This window comes from Spea bombifrons, chromosome 6 (genome assembly GCF_027358695.1).
Source record: "Spea bombifrons isolate aSpeBom1 chromosome 6, aSpeBom1.2.pri, whole genome shotgun sequence".
Lineage (NCBI taxonomy): Eukaryota > Metazoa > Chordata > Amphibia > Anura > Pelobatidae > Spea > Spea bombifrons.
The window spans coordinates 14717272-14735168 of record NC_071092.1 but is presented as its reverse complement, the minus strand read 5'-3'; the positions used below and the strand labels follow the sequence as shown (position 1 = coordinate 14735168).

General features: G+C 37.5%; 1 protein-coding gene across 1 annotated transcript in view; it reads left to right on the top strand.

The window, feature by feature from the left end:
• The first annotated feature begins 283 nt into the window (after positions 1-283).
• The window catches only part of OLFML2B (olfactomedin like 2B), a 38346-nt gene continuing 20732 nt past the window's right edge, over positions 284-17897 (top strand). Inside the window, exons 1-2 of the mRNA XM_053470184.1 lie at positions 284-510; positions 16638-16901. Of these exons, the coding sequence (XP_053326159.1) occupies positions 316-510; positions 16638-16901 (459 nt within the window). The 5' untranslated portion in view covers positions 284-315. The remainder of the gene's footprint in view (positions 511-16637; positions 16902-17897) is intronic.

Below are 17897 nucleotides of genomic sequence, written 5' to 3'. Positions count from 1 at the left end.
ACTACAGAGAGGTAGAAGCTCTCTAACAAAGCAACACACATTTGTCATCTAGATGCTGCGTTATACAATATAGAGACAAGAGCAATGGCCCATGTGAACAACAATAATCAGATTTAATGACGTTTGCCTGATGTCAAAACATTTGTGTATTCAATTGCCTTGGATAGCGCCTTTTGTCTGATTGGTGTGAATAAATCAAAGAAGTGGCTTTGGATCTTTACTTCCAGGATTGTCTTCAAACTGGCTTGCGTAGGCTTCCTTCATTCAAGACTCAGGATTTAACTGTATTAATCTCTGCAATAGCAAGCTCCTGCTATGGATGGAAGGATTTCAATATGCATCATCTTCGTTTGCTATGCTCATCTGTTTGAAGGGTCTACTTCTCCTGGAGACACCACGAAAGCTCATAGCAATCCCTTAACAGAGCCAACGGAGCCTCCCTCCCAGAATCCAACATATTCAAGCATCTTGGAAGATGAGGCTGACAATCAGGAAAATATCTTGTCACAGGTACTGTAATATCTCATATACTAAATAGATTGGCATTTATAGTTTTTAAAGAGTTATTGATAAATTGTTATATCATCTATTTAAAATAAAATGTATGTCCTGATGTCAAAGTATGCTTTTATATTATCTTAATATATGATGATATAAGATAAAATACTTGGAAAATGTTAAACAGTGATTCCCCAATGTTTTTTTTATTTGGAAACACATTATGTTTTATGCATCCATACATATTTGATAAAATAACTCACACTCCTTGTCCTATGTGGTTTTTAAGTGTCTTGGAGAAAACTGGAAGCCCATGCTGAAGTTCTTTGTGCAGACAGTTGTAAAATTAGGGGTAGACTGAATATTTACTTTGTAGTATCCTATCTGGTAACAAATTGGGGAGAGAACAGGTACTATATAATAGTCAAGTGGACTTTTGTGTGATTTACAACGTACAAATTATGGGAGTTCTTACCTTGAGTAATTAAGAATTACATAATTCAAAACATGGAAGGTTTGTGTTTATACATCTTGTGTTATTCTACTGTACAGCTGTAAAGAAATAAATTGCAACCAGATCTTCTCAGGGGAATACTGTAGTTTATTTCACTTCTGTTCTCTCCTATGAAGTTTCCACTGACTGGAAAACCTGTGAGCAATCTGGGATATTTGGTAGCACTAGATCTGAGTGCATTGCTAGTAAATTAAAGAATGTTGGTGGTTTGGAAGCTGGTGAGGTCAAACCTTTAAGCAGAAACAGGAATTGGGAAAACAATGACATTCCAGTGTCAGGAACACCTGATGGAAACCTAATAAAATTTAAATTGTGCAGAAGATCTGTCACATAATTCATATTCATTCATTTACAAATCAATTCCGTTTGATGTTTGAATCAGCAGTGCTTTGGGTATCTAGAATTTTGCAAAACTTTGTTCTTCATGATTGACATTTCCTAAATTTTACAGAATTTACATTGAACTGATTTGAAAATATATAGAGGAATAAAGAAGACAAAAAAGAATGAATATAAGCAAATAGATCTTACCTAAATGGTGATATATCTTAAGTGATGGCAGACTTGCTTAAATGCATATTTTATAGACAAAATTGAGTAATAGTGTAAGATAACTTTTTAAGTGGCCATGAAGTGAACTATTCTGAAATCTGAGGAGGAGCTCCAGGTGTGCATGTGTATGGTGTGAACATAGCTACTAACAGTCCCCACTCAGGGATCCTGCATGCTATAAAAGGGAAACGACATGATGTCATGTGAGCCACAATGTTCTGTGCAGGGCATTGCAACACATGTCATTAGAGTGTTTCAATAGAGGAAATAATAGCAAATATATAAAATGATGGTATCTCTAATGTAAAAGTGTAATGGAAGAGTTTCCAGCAGGAACAAGAATGGTCTTAAGAACAATAGTAGATCTTTGTGCATCTGTATATTTACAGGTCTCATGTAAAATTTTCTGCATGCTCTTTAATGTGATGTCATAACTATTCTCTAGTTTTGCCACTGGAGGGGACTATTCATGCAAATTTGATTGTGATTTGTGATTTTGTTTTTATCACAATGGTATTCCTTGTCATTTGCATTAGAGTTTGCTCTCTGTAGGATTTAACTAGAGCTATAAAACTCACATATCCGTTGACCTCTGTCAATGCCTGTTTTCACTTTGGTTTTAATTTCTACTCACATGTGCTTATCTATATTCTTGCATGTAAAGTGATCCTAAATCTTTTTTATGGTATAATAAATAGGGTATAATAAAAACCTTGCTACCAAAGCTGAGGGGTGCCTTTAAAATTTTTGTGGCATTCCTCTTGTAATTGCATCTTGAGGATCAAAATCCCTCCTTATTCAATTAAACCTTTTTTTCTGTGCAGCCAATCATTTACATTAATAGTCAGACCAAGGTTGGGAGGGGAGCTGCATTTTAATGTATTTTTTGTCTTTTTGTTTAACTGAAGCGGTATACAATGTCTGGAATTAAACCTTTATTTTTCCGTGCAGCCAATCAGTTACATTAATAGTCAGACCAAGGACAGAAGGGGAGCTGCCTTTTATTGTATTTTTTTTTTGTCTTTTTGATTCACTGAAGGGGGTAAACAATGTCTGGAATACTATCAAAGCTGATGCTGCTCAATAAATCCAGAGACCCTACACAAGTTATATGTAAAGTGCCACCTCCCCCTTCCCCCTAAGTATACCTCTAGCTATACAAAGTGGTATTCTGCTGACATTTCCCAACATTTTGCACCCCTCCCCAAAAAAAATGGTGGCATGCTACGGGAGTGGGGAAAAAGTGGTAAGTTCTGAGTCCTGGACTTACATTTTTATTTCCCTAATTTGAAGAAAGAGGCAGGTTGAGTGGGGTCACATCATGCTGCATTACCCTGGGGTAGTAGCACAGTTGAACTAAAGACAGAATGAGGCTTTACAGGGTAAGTGAGTTGTGTGAAGTGCGGGTCTGGTTATGTTAGTGTGTGTGGGTATGTGTATGTGTCTGGGTATGTTAGTGTATATCTGGGTATCTTGTGTGTGGGGGGGTATGTTAGTGTGTGTATGTGTATGAGTCAGGGTATGTTAGTGCGAGTGTCTGTGCTTGTGTGTTAGCATATCCAGTATTTTTAACGTTAGTGTCTGGAAGTGTATGTTATGATGCGTGCCTGGGCATGTTGTGTGTATGTAGGTGTTAGTGTGTGTTAGTATTGAATGTCTATTTGTGTTAGTGAGTGTCTGGATGTGAATTAGTGTGAATGTGTGAGCATGTTAGCATGCAAGTCTGGGTTTGTGTATGTGCACGTTTTTTAGTTCAGGGTCTAGATGTGGATGTGTTAAAGTCTGGTTGCATTAGTGTGATTGTCTGGATGTGTTTGTGTTAAAGTGAGTGCCCCTTCCAAGGTCAGGCTCTGGATCTGCCCATGTGATCAGACATATTTACTCTTATATTCCCTTTCTCTGTTGTGCACTGTGCAATACCATACATTCTATATGTTGCTTTATTTTTTACATGACAAGTGCATTGTTTGACATTCATAAATATTAAGCTGCAGCTGTTATACCCTTGCCTTTTCTTTACCTAGGTCACATTTGTCATTTGGCTTATTCCCCTGGGACTGGCCACTCCGTTGTTGATCTTACTGTGATTAAACCATCATTCCAAGACATTTTATAAAAGTATTTCCTAAACTAGTAGAGATCACTGAGACGCACTACTTGAAACTTTAGTATTCTCCATTGCTACCAGGTATTCAGCCACTAACTGGTAAGCCTTCCATATACATTCATTATTGCGGCTGTATGGGGCTTTAGACCCATAAAGGGTCTATTTTATGTCCCAGTCCTGCTTATGAATTTATGGGAATATAAACACTGGTAATGTGCAATGTAGGCTGTGATTAAATGCACAACCAAAAGTATGGACATTTATTAAAAACAGGGGACCTTTCCTTTTTTACTCACACCCTATACTTTGTTGGACAGAGTTACTAGTTACTAGTTGTCACAAACACTTTACATTTCACTATGTATGAATCAGTAGTTTGACTTTCTAGTAGATAACTATTTCTACATATTTGAAATGTGTATCCAAGTAACAAGCAATACCAAAATTACAGTAATTATAGGTATTGTCTGGAACACAAAAATAAACCAAGAGGCTGATGGAAATGATCTCAGATGAGAAATAACTATAATAAGTACATGCTAGGAATTATTGAATTACCAAACTGTAAATCAAAAAATGGAGATGTCATATAAGGAGTTTCTTTAAAAAAACACCAATCCCAAAGTAAAACCAAATGTACTTTTTACATGTTAACAAGAGACTGTAAAATGGATGTATATAAATTTCCTGTGTGGTCATGAAAGAATTGTTAATGTAACTGAACATGCAAGATTTTGAAAAGATATTTAAAATAGAATGTGTTTGTGCTGGAATTATCTCCATATGTGGCTTAAGGTAGTGATCTTTGATAACTGTCTTCATTAGCTGCATGGAAAATAAATATACCACCATATATGGAAATACAGACTAGTTTCATATACATTTCTGAACTCCCAACAGAGACTTAACCCAAAGCATCTGTATCTTATGTTAAAATTTTCAATTATGCATGCAAATTCAGTAATGATTAAGTTCACACTTAAAATCGTGAGTGTATTTTATCAGTAAATGCAAAATACCATAATAAATAATAGTCTACAATACATCGAATTGATGGTTTCATGGAGGATTATAAAATGTATAAAACAGAGAAATCAGAAAATTGAATGTGGGGGAAAACATAGAACTTGTTTTCAAATTTACTATATAAACAAATCTAGATGAGTTATCTTTAGTTTTTTAGCTACATGTTTAAGAATTACTTAGTAGCCAGGCCCAATTCCTGTGAAGGAACATATTCATCAATTACTGGGATATATGAAGATAAGTATAAAACATCAGATGACAACAGTTAAATTAGTTAAATAGTATTTCCCTGGCTCCAGAAATGTATTCACCCATATATCACTCAGAAACATTGTCTTATTGAATTGGACAATAATAAATGCACAGTTTAATACAAGAGAATCTATGAGTTCATATGGACTGGAGCCATACATAAATGGAATCTTAATGTCTACTTTATGGTCCATGTGATTTAATTACTGGCAAAACAGAAAGTAGAGTATCAATTATCATATGGTTCCTGCAGACTGTTTCTTGTGGCTAAAGAAGGTTGTTGTCAGTATGCCACATATGGAACTTCCCCTATGGAATTCTCATGGGATCTGAGGTCTGCTTGGACTTGGTTTTAGGGAAACTGTTTAGTGTTCACAGTGGACTTAAGATTGCCTATTTGCAACTTGATGTCTGTTATTTCAGTGTTGCTGTAGGGTGCTTGAAGGATATCACCAGGTTCTGTTTTGTTCTGGACAACATCCGCTGCTATGCCAGGGCCCTGGTATATGGCTGCAAAACCCTAGGTGCTCAACACACGGGGGAGTGTGGTTACCCAGCACCAGGCCCTGTCCAACTCCACTACTGCGCAATATCTCCTGAACACCATCATTGGGCGCTCTGGGTCTTTATAGTTGTCTGTATTACAAAAATAACAAGTCAACAGACAGATAAATCTGATGTTAAAATAAGGATTCAATGTCTAGATGTTTCAGGTATGCTCATTTATGATTTTGGTTTAGATTGCATGGAAGCTTTTCTCTTTTTAATTAGTAATATATTGCAGTTTAGAAATTATGTAATAAAGTCAAATAACGATGATAGACTGGGGTCGAATGAATCAGTTCATGCAGATTACCGTATTTGCTCGATTATAAGACGAGGTTTTTTCCAGAGCAAGTGTTCTGAAAAATACCCCTCGTCTTTTAATCGGGGTCGTCTTATAATCAGACCTCAAATAGGTCTGACTATGAGACTAAGATCCAGATCCCCCCGCAGCGATGCAGGGGACCTGGATCCTCCTGCCCCCCCCAACTTACCGACGCTTCTGAGTACCGGTAAGTTTGGAGGAGGGAGGGGGAGGGAGTGTTAAATGGGGGGGCATAAGCCATTTCTGGAGGCAGAGTGCTCTGTGAAATGCCTTGTATCCCCCTTAATGCCACTCTGCCTCCAGAAATGCCTTTTAACCCTCTATATGCCACTCTGTCTCCTGAAATGCCTTATACCTCCCTATATGCCACTCTGCCCCATAATATGCCTTTTAACCCCCTAAATGCCAGTGGCATATAGGGGTATAAGGCAATTCTGGAGGCAGAGTGGCACATAGGGGGGTTTAAAAGGCATATCATGGGGCACAGTTGGCATATAGGGGAATAGGGGGTTAAAAGGCTTATCATGGGGCACAGTAGCATTTGGAGGGTTAAAAGGCATATCATGGGGCACAGTGGCATATAGGGGGTATAAGGGATTTCTGGGGCAGAGTTGCAAGCCAGGGGGCAGATGTGCAAAACTGGGGGGCAGGTTGAAAAAAAAGGAAATAAAAACAAAATATTTTTCTCAATCATAGCTTTTAGTAACAAACAATTGTTCACATAGTTTACATGAATTAACATTTACTGGTAAAACCTTTTTCCTATAGGGTCGTCTTATATTCAGGCTTTTTCTTTTTTTCATAAATTAAAATTCAGATTTTGGGGGGTCGTCTTATAATCAGGGTCATCTTATAATCGAGCAAATACGGTATATTGTCGCTATTAATTTCCTCTAATTCCTCTACTTTTCCATTATTTAAGCCCTTAAGGACAGAGCTGTTTTTTAAAATTTTTGTACCCTTTGTAGCTGTAGCAAGTTTGTTTTTTTCAGGACAAGAAGGGCTTTCTTCATGTACCATTATTTTGATCATATGATCTAATCTACTTTAAAACAAAAAAAAATGTGAAGGGACTTTTTCTGGCTATTATTTTGAAAAATCTTTTACCCATCTACAAAAGCTAATGAAAAAACCTGCTGAATAGTTTCTAATACTGTTCCGTTTACAAATACCCAATGTTTTTATGTTTTTTTGCATGTTATAGGGCAATAAATACAAGTAGAATATTGTTATGTCAAAACCTTTTTCAAATCTGGTCATATTGCCCTTATGTCCTATGTAGGACATATTTGAAGCTGGCCAGTTCAATTTATCCCCATCAAACCATATGTTTGAATACTAGACACCCAAGTGTATTTCAAATGCTAGTATTTTAACTTGTTCTATGCACTAATTCCACTGCCAGCTTTTGTCAAAATTTGCAGTAGTATTTTTGGTGTATGAAAAGCATCGCTGGAAACATTTGGACACCAGCCCCATATATTTTATCTCGTGTTTGAGCTCTTCTACCCACACTCACCCCTCATACATACTACGTGCCATCCAAATAACTAAATGATTCTTTTTTATCACATTATTTGTATTAAAATCCCAGAAATTAAAAGTCTTAAAAGAACCAACTAGATTAAGGAGATTAGACATAATGGAATCAAAACATTTGCCACTGCAAAAACCTTTTAGATTAAAAAATTCCAGTTCTGTGTGTGTAAAAGGTTATCCCTTAAGGGGAAAGGACTGTGAACCCAAAGGGAATTGTCCCCTGTGGAGCATAATGAAATCAGGCCTTATAATTAAATTGAGTTTCACATACTCTGAAGATCCCAACCACCATCCAAGTTTCTGCGACTATATCTTTGTGATAAGATCTGCTTACTGAAATTACACAATTTTCTTCTCACTGATTTCTGGGCCTAGAAAGTTTTGTCCTCTGAAGTGACTACACATTCAGGAGGGTGTTTTATCTCTGTAAAGTAAAAATTACATAGTTCAATTTAGTGCCAGGAAACAGATGACCAAACACATACATCAGGACAGGCTCTGCCACACCGACACCCAAACACACATACTAGGACAGTCTGCCACACCAACACCCAAACACACATACACCAGGACAGGCTCTGCCATATCAACAGCCAAACACACACACCAGCACAGGCTGTGCCACATGGACAGCCAAACATATACACCAGGACAAGCTCTGCCACACCCAACACACACCAGGACAGGCTCTGCCACACGGAAAGCCAAACACGCACATACCAGTGCTGTTAGCAATCACACTCCTATCATGCCAAGTCATATTGTTGATTTGTTTTGTCCAATTATGGTGTGTGACTTACTTTTAATAAAAGTGTGGTTAACACACCAAAATTGGACAAAAAATACAATAACAATATTAATTTATATATGATTGTTGACAGCAATCACACTCCTATCATGCCCAGCAAACCAGTACATGCTGTTAACAATCATAATATACAGTATATCGATATATTAACGTTGTTATTAATTTTTTTTTACAATTTGGTGTGCTACTTACTTTTATTAAAATTGTGGGATTTTATTAAAGGCCATATTTTCTCACAGTGAAAAATGAGTGCGGCTCTCGCACATATACAATTCTGATGAAGTGACCCACTGCAGAAAAAACTTGGACACCCCTGCTTTTATATATTAAAAAAAAAAATCAGAGTAGCGGCAGTTCTCAAAATCATGGCGTCCCGCGTTCATCCACTGTGCAGCTGAACATATATCCACAAATAGCAATCACGTCCTCCTTCTCCTCCGCCACCACGTACAACGCGTTTCTATTATTATTATTAGCTTTTCTTGAGATGTTGAAATACATTTTTGAGAGAAACTAGCATATTTGTGAATCTGTTGCCAATTATTTAAACGGACACATGTAAAGAAAGCATTTTTTTGCAACTAGCTGAAAGTTTGGCAAACGTGATCACGTTCTAAGAGAGAACATATGCTTGTCTACAGGAAATATCTGTAGGTTTTATGCAGCTGGCAAAAGGAGCATTTTATGAAAAAAATCAAAAACTATTATGCCTTAAATCTATGATCTTAGAAAATTCAAACATTTATATGCAATGTCTGTTTTCATAGACAGGAAGGTCTGGCAGTCTTTCATTGCAATGAAAAAGATATAATGGCTGAGGTTTTTTTTCAGTTTTATTTTTCCATGTTGCATCTATGAAAACTTTTTGGGTCCAGTACATTAAAGAACACAGTCAGTTGTGCGAGCAGCCTCTCTTTTACCGCCCAGGGGAAGCAGGAACACACCAGGAAGCAGGAACACACCAGGAAGCAGGAAAGCATTCCAGCTTTCCTTGGTCATAAAAAAGAGGTTTCTGTCACAGCGTGTGACCACCACAGAAAAAGCTGCAGGTTAGGTAAAAGCATGAGGAAGTATGAATGAGTGAATGAATGACTGAACGAACGAATAGGTAAATGTATAAGTGTGTGTTAGAATGTATGTATGTGTTTGAGGGAAAATGGTGGCACAGACAGGCTGCTTGGGGGACAGAAATGGTATAGGTAGGCTGTTTGGGGGCGAAATGGCAAAAATATTTCCAGGCCTGACTTTCATTCCCAATTTGACCCAGTACACAGTGGACGATTTAGAAAAAGTTGGGGCAGATCTTTCACAAGTTGCCATCTTTGATAGATTGCTTATATACTGCTGGTAAAAATGAGAAATCCTGGATTGCTTCCTTTCTGGGTATGGTGATTTCTTGGTAGATTTGTTTGGGTTATGTGAGAAAATGGACTCTCTATACCAGCTATTAACCCAGAACTGTGCCTTCTCTTTGGCCTCAAAGAAAGCTAACTACTAAACATTAATGTTAGTGGCCTTTTGAGGCACAGTGTAGTGAGATGGGCAAAACAGCACAATAAAATTCATGGAAACCCATGTGGTTTAAGTTAAAGAGAAATTATGTGGATACATACATCCACAATTTTCATACCATGTGTCATTAGCTGTTAATTTTGTAATGGATATGAAATCGAAATCATACCAATATTTTTATTTTAGTGGTTAGTGAAACAAATTTAGAAGAATTTCTGGATATATTCATGCATTCGAAGCACACATTCATGCATTCCCCGCTCATTTATCCTAACAGACAAATTCATTAATGCTAATAAAAGATTAAGTGGCACTCAAGCCGTAATATCCACTTTATGAGCCTCAATTACATCTATACTAGAATTTGTTTTTACAACACTTTACATTGAGGGTTATCATGTGTAATTGGGTGGGATTGCCTTAAAAGAGTTTGATTGACTAGGGGCCATTAGAGTGTTTAGGTCATGGCAAGGAGACCATGCAGGTGGTGGAGGGTGCTGCTTTGGTATTTGAGGGAGGCACATGGTTGCAAGGGAGGATGGCGACAAAATTCTCTGTCGCCATGGCGACCTGGCGCCTGGGATTCGTCGAGCCCTGAAAGGGAATGAAAAGGACGGTGAAAGGTGTATTTGGAAAGGAGAATAGAGATATAGGTGGAGTTGTTAAGGTCTCTGTAGGTTTGAGTCAAAAGTGAAATTTGATTCTGAAGAGTATGGGGAACCAATGGAGTGAGTGATTGGCATAGTGTTGTTACAGGGTCACTGTACCCAAGGCTGGGCACCCCTGTTTGAGGGCTGAGAAATCACGAGTCAGTCCCTCATACGGAGCTCCTGCTATCCACGGAGCAGTCAGACCACCATTCGTAGTAAAACAAGAACTTCTTTTATTTACAAAAACACAGAATTTATATATCCCCCTAATTCAATGTGCACCGAACCCAACCCCCAATCCCATCAGCCACATCCCATCACAAATCCGATCATTATACAGGGGATGTATCAGGTGCGGGGATTAAGGAATACAATGGCTTTCCCCACCTGTGTTATCCCCCCTGTAGTGCGGGTGCTATCTGGGCAGACAGGGCAGACAGAGCCACAGCCAGGTTACAGGATTGTCTTTTTGAAGGCTGGAGCTGCAGCCACGTTCAGTCTCTGGGCCGGTTATACAATAAAATGTCTTATAAAATATTACCGGGTCACGGTATCACGAACTGGACACAAAAGCCCTCCATGACCCGGCTAAACTTCATATGAACATATGAGCCAACTAGCCTGGCCCTGTCACAAGTGGACCACCAAATGAGGAATGGTGACAGAGAAAGATTAAACTAGCTGCAGTGCTGAGGATGGATTGGAGCGCTAATAGGCGGGAGAGTGGGGGAGACCAGTTAGTAGTGAGTTGCAATAGTCCAGACGGGAGTGGATTAATATTTTTATTGTGTGAGGAATGGACAGATCTGGGAGATGTTTTTCAGGTGAAGTAAATGCTTAAGTAAACTGGATGCATCTCCAGAATTTTGGGTTAAGCCAGCTCAAAATTTTGTACATTCAACACACCATGTGCCAGATACAGATTCTTGGGGTTACCATTTGGCATTGCATCTGCCCCAAAACAAATCACATGCTATACGAACCCATTGAATGTGTGGACATATCTATGGAAGACATATGGGGAACTTATAAAGAACAACATGTTTTTAAATTCTAGCTACTTGAAAAGCAAACTTGAAGCTAAATAAACAAAAATGATAATTAAGAGTAAAAGAGGTAAAATTTGTTGGAGGCATCATCAGTAATGAAGATATCTACAACTGAAAACATGCAAAGACCACATAAAAAGGATGTGCAGAGGTTTATGGACATGGTCAACTACACGGGGAACATTTTTTTGTATAATATTTTATTGTCTTCACAGTACAAAAGAGGAATACAGTGGTACACAATGGTACATATTACAGTTCACATGACCTGAGCCCCGTCAATCAATACCAAAGTTGAATAGCATAATGTAGGTTAAAACTTCAATATGAGGGTCGCCACCTGACAAACAAAGAGCCTGTCATTATGTACAGGCACTCAAAGAGGGCCTCTTATAATAATATATAATAGTTGTTGACAACTCTGTATGTTGGTTATGCTGGTTATGACAATGTGACTGTATAAACAATAAACATTTTAAACAGTAAAAGTTGCATGCCTCTCTGGGTATTGAATAGTTGTACATGGCAAGCAGACACATTTAGGTACCCCCAGAATTGTGTTAAGAGATAGTATATAAGTCTGTGGAAGTTGTCCAGTCTTGGCTGGATCACAATAGGATAATTAAGAACAGTTGAAGAAAAAAGCCACGTCAGTTAATTTGTATAATGCAGATGTTGGAGCTAAAACGTGCAGGAAATTAGAAACATTCTTGAATATCCTGATGGGACGTGTAGGTTATTTCCTGTGATTGGAAAGTCGGTTATGAAGGGCTGTACTTTTTAATAGTTAAAAAGGTTTTATTCATGATGGATGAATTGATCCACTCTTGAAATATAATTACTGTGTGTGTCATATGGCCTTTCCTATTGTCAAAATGATGAGTTTGTAATAGAAACCAGGGAGCGTCCAGGAGGTGGAGCCACTCCTCCAGGGCAAAAGTCTCCCAAAAACCACCAATCATGACACCACACCGGTAAGGATACAACTGACACAACCAAAGAGTGGGCATGGTTTATAAAGCCATATTATCAGGGAAGGGTGTTGACATACAACAGGAAACTGGAACAGATTAACACAATTACACATAACACAATGGCAATAGGTTACACAGGCAGCAGCGACATTGGACTTATCTCCTTACACAAACCATAATGGCGAATACAGAGCAGAGGAAACAGGGTTAGGGAAATGGCACTTAATGCAGACTGCAAAAGTCCTGCGTCTGTTACAGTTGTTTAATGGTGATGTGGCAGTCCTGTGTCCAACAATACCAGCTCCCTGCTCATGGCTTTTTTGATACATATATTTGAAGCTACTTTGCCACTGAGCTGTACAAAGCTGTCAAGCCTATACAGCTTTACTATTTGTACAGTAATACCAGATTTTATTCATGTCTTTTGTAAAGTCCTGACTGGTCATGTGTAATTCAACTTTCAAATTATTTTTTGACTTTGCATTCCGTCAAAATGCACAACATCTGTTACTCTATAGGAATTCCACTTAATATGTTACATAAAAACATACCAGTATGTAATACACTTGAAAGCTAGTGTTTCTGTTGAGTAATATAGAATATGAAACTAGTAGCTAAAAACTAATCCCATCTGAGTATTGTTACTTCACTGCAGAGTTATGCAATGTCTGCCAATAAGATGCAGAACACTACTAACAGTAAACACTTGCTTATGTGAGCATTCTCTGTAAATGGTCCAAATGTAGCATTTGTAATGCATGACGGTCCAAAATAATATTTACACGTTAGCAGGAGGACAACTTTACATGTTCAAAGGATTCTAGGTTGATTGGGTGCCAGTGAATAAGACATTTCCTTGGTGACTCAACCCAGGTCAACATTTGAATGTTGAAATCCAGTTAAAAAAGTAAAACCATATATAATTATGAGGAAGAAGGACTAAAATCAAACCCTACCCACTTTGTGACCCATAATTCCCCTAAGTACCACCACAGAGCTTCAGGACCGACATGGGATGTAAACTGGGCCCTAGAACTTTAAAGCCAGCAGACTGTAAATCAATGCTCCCTGGTAACTCATGCACAAGCATGCACATTTACATGCACACTCACACATTCATGCTAACACATGTACAAACTTACACACACACATACTTACAGAGTCATACACACTAACATACACTCACACATACACATTCATGCAAACACACACATCCATGTTCTTACACACTCACACATACACATTTATGCTAACACACATATAATACACATACATATTCATGCTAAGACACAATTATTCATACACATTCATGCACGCACACACTTACACATATACATTCATGTTAACACACAAGCTATTTTACAGTAACATTTAGTCTCACACACACATTCATGCTAACACACAAACATACAAAGTAATGTTTGCACACACATATACAAATACATTCATATTATCACACACTTATACATTCACTCATTAATACATACATGTATACTCTCTGTTCTAACTTTACCCGTTGCTTTTTGGCTGCTCGCACACTGTTTACAGCCTCACTTTTTTTAACTTTTTTCTCTGGCTCAGTCCAAAATTCTTGAGCAAAGCCCAGCAATTGCTCCCCTGCCACTGGGCCAGCCTAGCCCTGGGTGTGCGGCTGTCTGATAGATACCTGGTGTGGCAGGTGGCTGCATATTGGATGATTACATTGGCTGCCTGAGCAGCCTTGACAGTGGGGCTGGGTTATGGGTCACTGGCTTATGTAGAATGGCTGTTTAGATGCACAGTTTTTTACTTAAGTATGAGATTTATGATATACAGCTTAAGCCTGTAAAATTCAGTGCGACGTGTTTTATATCTGATATGCTGACTTCAGCACTTTTATTTCTTTTGGTTCAGTTAGTTCAGCTCCACAATTAAGCACAATGTGTGGTTAACCACTTTTTCAGCTTTGTCAAGTCTCCAAATAGACAGTCCAATACAAGGAGACTCTGATTTATTGGAGCCAGTGATTATTTTTGGCTAGTACATCTATAAAAATAGTCTGGGAAAAATATTCATTACATTATTGAAAGGGAATTTATGTATGTGATCTTTTTTATCCTGTGAGTGTATGAAAAGATGACTCAAGTTATTTCAAGACAAAGAGTATCCACTAACCAAAATAAAATGTGTGGGTACTACCATTAAGTTAGGATATGGAGTCACAGAAAACATGAGTGGGGCAAGGAATTCTGCCTTTAGTGTGCCATTTCGTGCAAGGTTTCTTAGTGTGTTTATTGCTAAAGTGGCATGTTTAGGACAAGCAGAGGATATTGTCATGTTACAGCAATTAGAATTTAATTTACATGTCATCTTCAAGGAATTTGCACCTAAGGTCATCAATTAACTGTCACAGAGATGGAGAACTATTCTATGCTCATAATGGGTCTAATGGAATTCTTATTGTCAGCACTAGTTAAAATACCATTCCAAAAATACAGAAGCATAAAAATGTTTTTGAGCCAGATAGCTAACATTAACCAACATATTGTCAATCAACAGCAAAGAGACAGTAAAATTACAATTTCATGTGGGGTCCTATTTGACAGACACATAAACAAGCCAATCCAGATTTGCTCATAACAGAAAGATCCATGCGGCTTAATAAAGGGCATGTGCAGTCATTGTGGTAGGTATACATACATAATGATAGGAGAAGCTGTAGGTGTGTTTGTCATTTAGATAGGTGATTCATATAAAATCATATAATCAAAGTATGTTTTTCAAAAAATCAAGATTTTTTCAGATTTTAAGAAATGTTGGTCATTGAAAACTATTTTAAACTTTTGTGTATATAAAAGTTTCTATTACAAAGCATGTACTACTTTTTACAGGAAGCTTTTCCATTATGACAAAGCTTTATGTAGCATATATTGTGCTTTAAAAAAAGTTATTCTTTGTCATATGAAATTCATGAATTCCAACACTGGTAAATTGACTTAATAGAAAATATGAGGCTTGGTCTATCTCATAACCCTACTCTGTATCCTATTCCAAAAGAAAATACCTTGTTTAATGCTGGAGATCCAGCAAATATTTAGGTTTTTTGTATGAAAATGAAACATTGTATGTTGGCATTGACTTTCCTATAAACCAATAAACAGATCTCCCTGCAGACACTAGAGAAGAACCTTTGGGGTTTTCTGTAGCTGTGTTAAAGAAAGTGCTAAGTGTACTTTCTTCACGTCTTTTACATGACTATGGTAAATTAAAAATATATATTAAAAAGACTCTGTAGAAAGAAAGCACATGAAAAAGCATGAATGGATGGGCTACATTTTAAAATTGGCAACGTTCCTTTGTGCAGTCTTTGCCATCATTCCACTTTAGAAACTGTGACATGCTTTGCTATATGCAATTATTGAGCTTTGTTTGGTCACATCATGTTGAGCAACATATCCTGGGACCTCTTTCCTTCTTTTAATAAACATGTACCAATACTAAAGGGGTTTATATATCATATGTATGAGCATGGATTGGCAAGAAATAGGGTTGCCACATCTAAAGCAAGAATTAGGGTTGCTTACAAGAAGCAGCCTTTTAAAATCCTTCCTACGTAGTGCACCATTTCTACCTAACATTCCCTAATGCATCTTAAGTCTTCAGATTTGTGTTGGACAGGTTGCGGACGTAAAGACTCCTTCCTTCAGACATGAGCGTCTTGGATACAGAATCCTCTGTTGAACACAATGGAAAAGATATTTCTATGCTTGCTCCTTGGGAGTCCTTCTAGTGCATCTTGATGTTTAAGCACTGCTACTGTCATGAAATCTAATAGTATCTCCCTGCATTTAAAAAAATATATGATATTAACACAGTATCTGCACAAAAAGGAAAGAAAAAAAAAAAGCAATTGTGATCTCATCCAACACCAGATTAATATCACAAATTTGTAACTAATTTTTAATGTATGTAGATGTGAGCCACACATGGTTTTTTTTCCCCACTAGAGACACTACACATTGGTACATGGAAAGATAGGGTTTCAATGCTATCTTAAAAAATAAAATCAAAAATGTTTGGTGTCATAAGCCCTCTCCTCTAGCAACACCTCTAAACAAATGCCCAAAACAAAAGCATCCCATATGGGGGATGTGAAATGTTAGGAATCACGTTCACAGAAAAGTATATAGAATACAAAAAAAGGTACTATTTGTCCTATATTTGGATTTGGTTTAACCTTTGTTTGGTGCAAGTTAGCTTTTGTTTGTTACTAAATTTCCTAATTACTTTTTTCCATGTTTCTAAATAGTTACTGGGGGACTATGACAAGGTGAAGGCCATATCAGAGGGAACTAACTGCAAGTGCAAATGTGTAGTGAAACCGTTGAATAGAGACTCATGTGAAAGAGCCAGAAATAGCCACTTACCAGCAGATGACTACTATACAGTGGAAACCATCACATCAGGACCAGACTGCAAGTGTGCTTGTGTTGCACCACCATCTGCGCTAAACCCTTGTGAGGGTGATTTCCGCCTGAAGAAACTTAGAGAAACAGAGAATAATGACTTTAAGGTAAGATACACAATAACTTGACCTATTAAAACTTATATGTCAGGGAATTATAACACTTAGGCTGTTATTGACCGAGGAGAACGTGGTTTGGCCAAGAAATGCAACAGAGATGATCATTTCTGAATATGTCAAGTATTTAAATGGGTCTTGTAAAGGAATAAAAATGAGTATGAGTCTCATTTGCTAAATTCAAAGCCACCCTGAAAGCATGGTATGCCGTTACCTGTGCTCCTAAGTTGGCTCTCCAATGAATTTGGTTGATACTTTACCTCAAGGGAACTCATCAAATCTGTTCTGCAAATAGAGAATTCACTGAGCATGCAGTTTGGGAGTTGTTAAAAGCAAAGGTTATATAGTGGCGCAAAGTACTTTTGGGAGATGCAGAGCTTGCAAGTGGTGTAACCCCAAACTGTGTTGATGATGCCTTTTACCTGTATGTGTGCCATGGTGAGGAGTTTAAGTGTTTATCACACAGAACATGACCATGTGTGTGAATTTGGAAATCAAGTTTATTTAAATGACAAATAGTGCCAACTTCAAGTTTTAAAAATCAGTAGCGCCAGCATCACAGAGCACATTGCTGGAAACAAAAACCATCATAAGTGCAGTCCAGCTTTACATCTACATTACATATGACACCAGAGTTTCCAGCTCTAGTACAGTAGCTTTGCACCATGCCACTTAATAAGGGGAAAGCAAATGGCTTTTCAGTTTCCAACAGATGGTGTAAAATTTTCAAAGTTTTCATTGCACTGTTTAGAGGTAGTTAAAGAGAAATATTAAGTTATTCGGCTATAAATTATAATTATAGATGATGTCTGCAGATATTTACAGAGCCCATCAATGTGGCCATATTCCATTTAGGAGCAAATTATGATTTGTATCACAAAAACAAAGACATGTCATGAAACACAAACCTCAATAAAAGGGTAAATATAAACAAACAAAAAAAACCAAATACATAACTACAGGTTCCATCTTTCAGTGCTCTTCAGA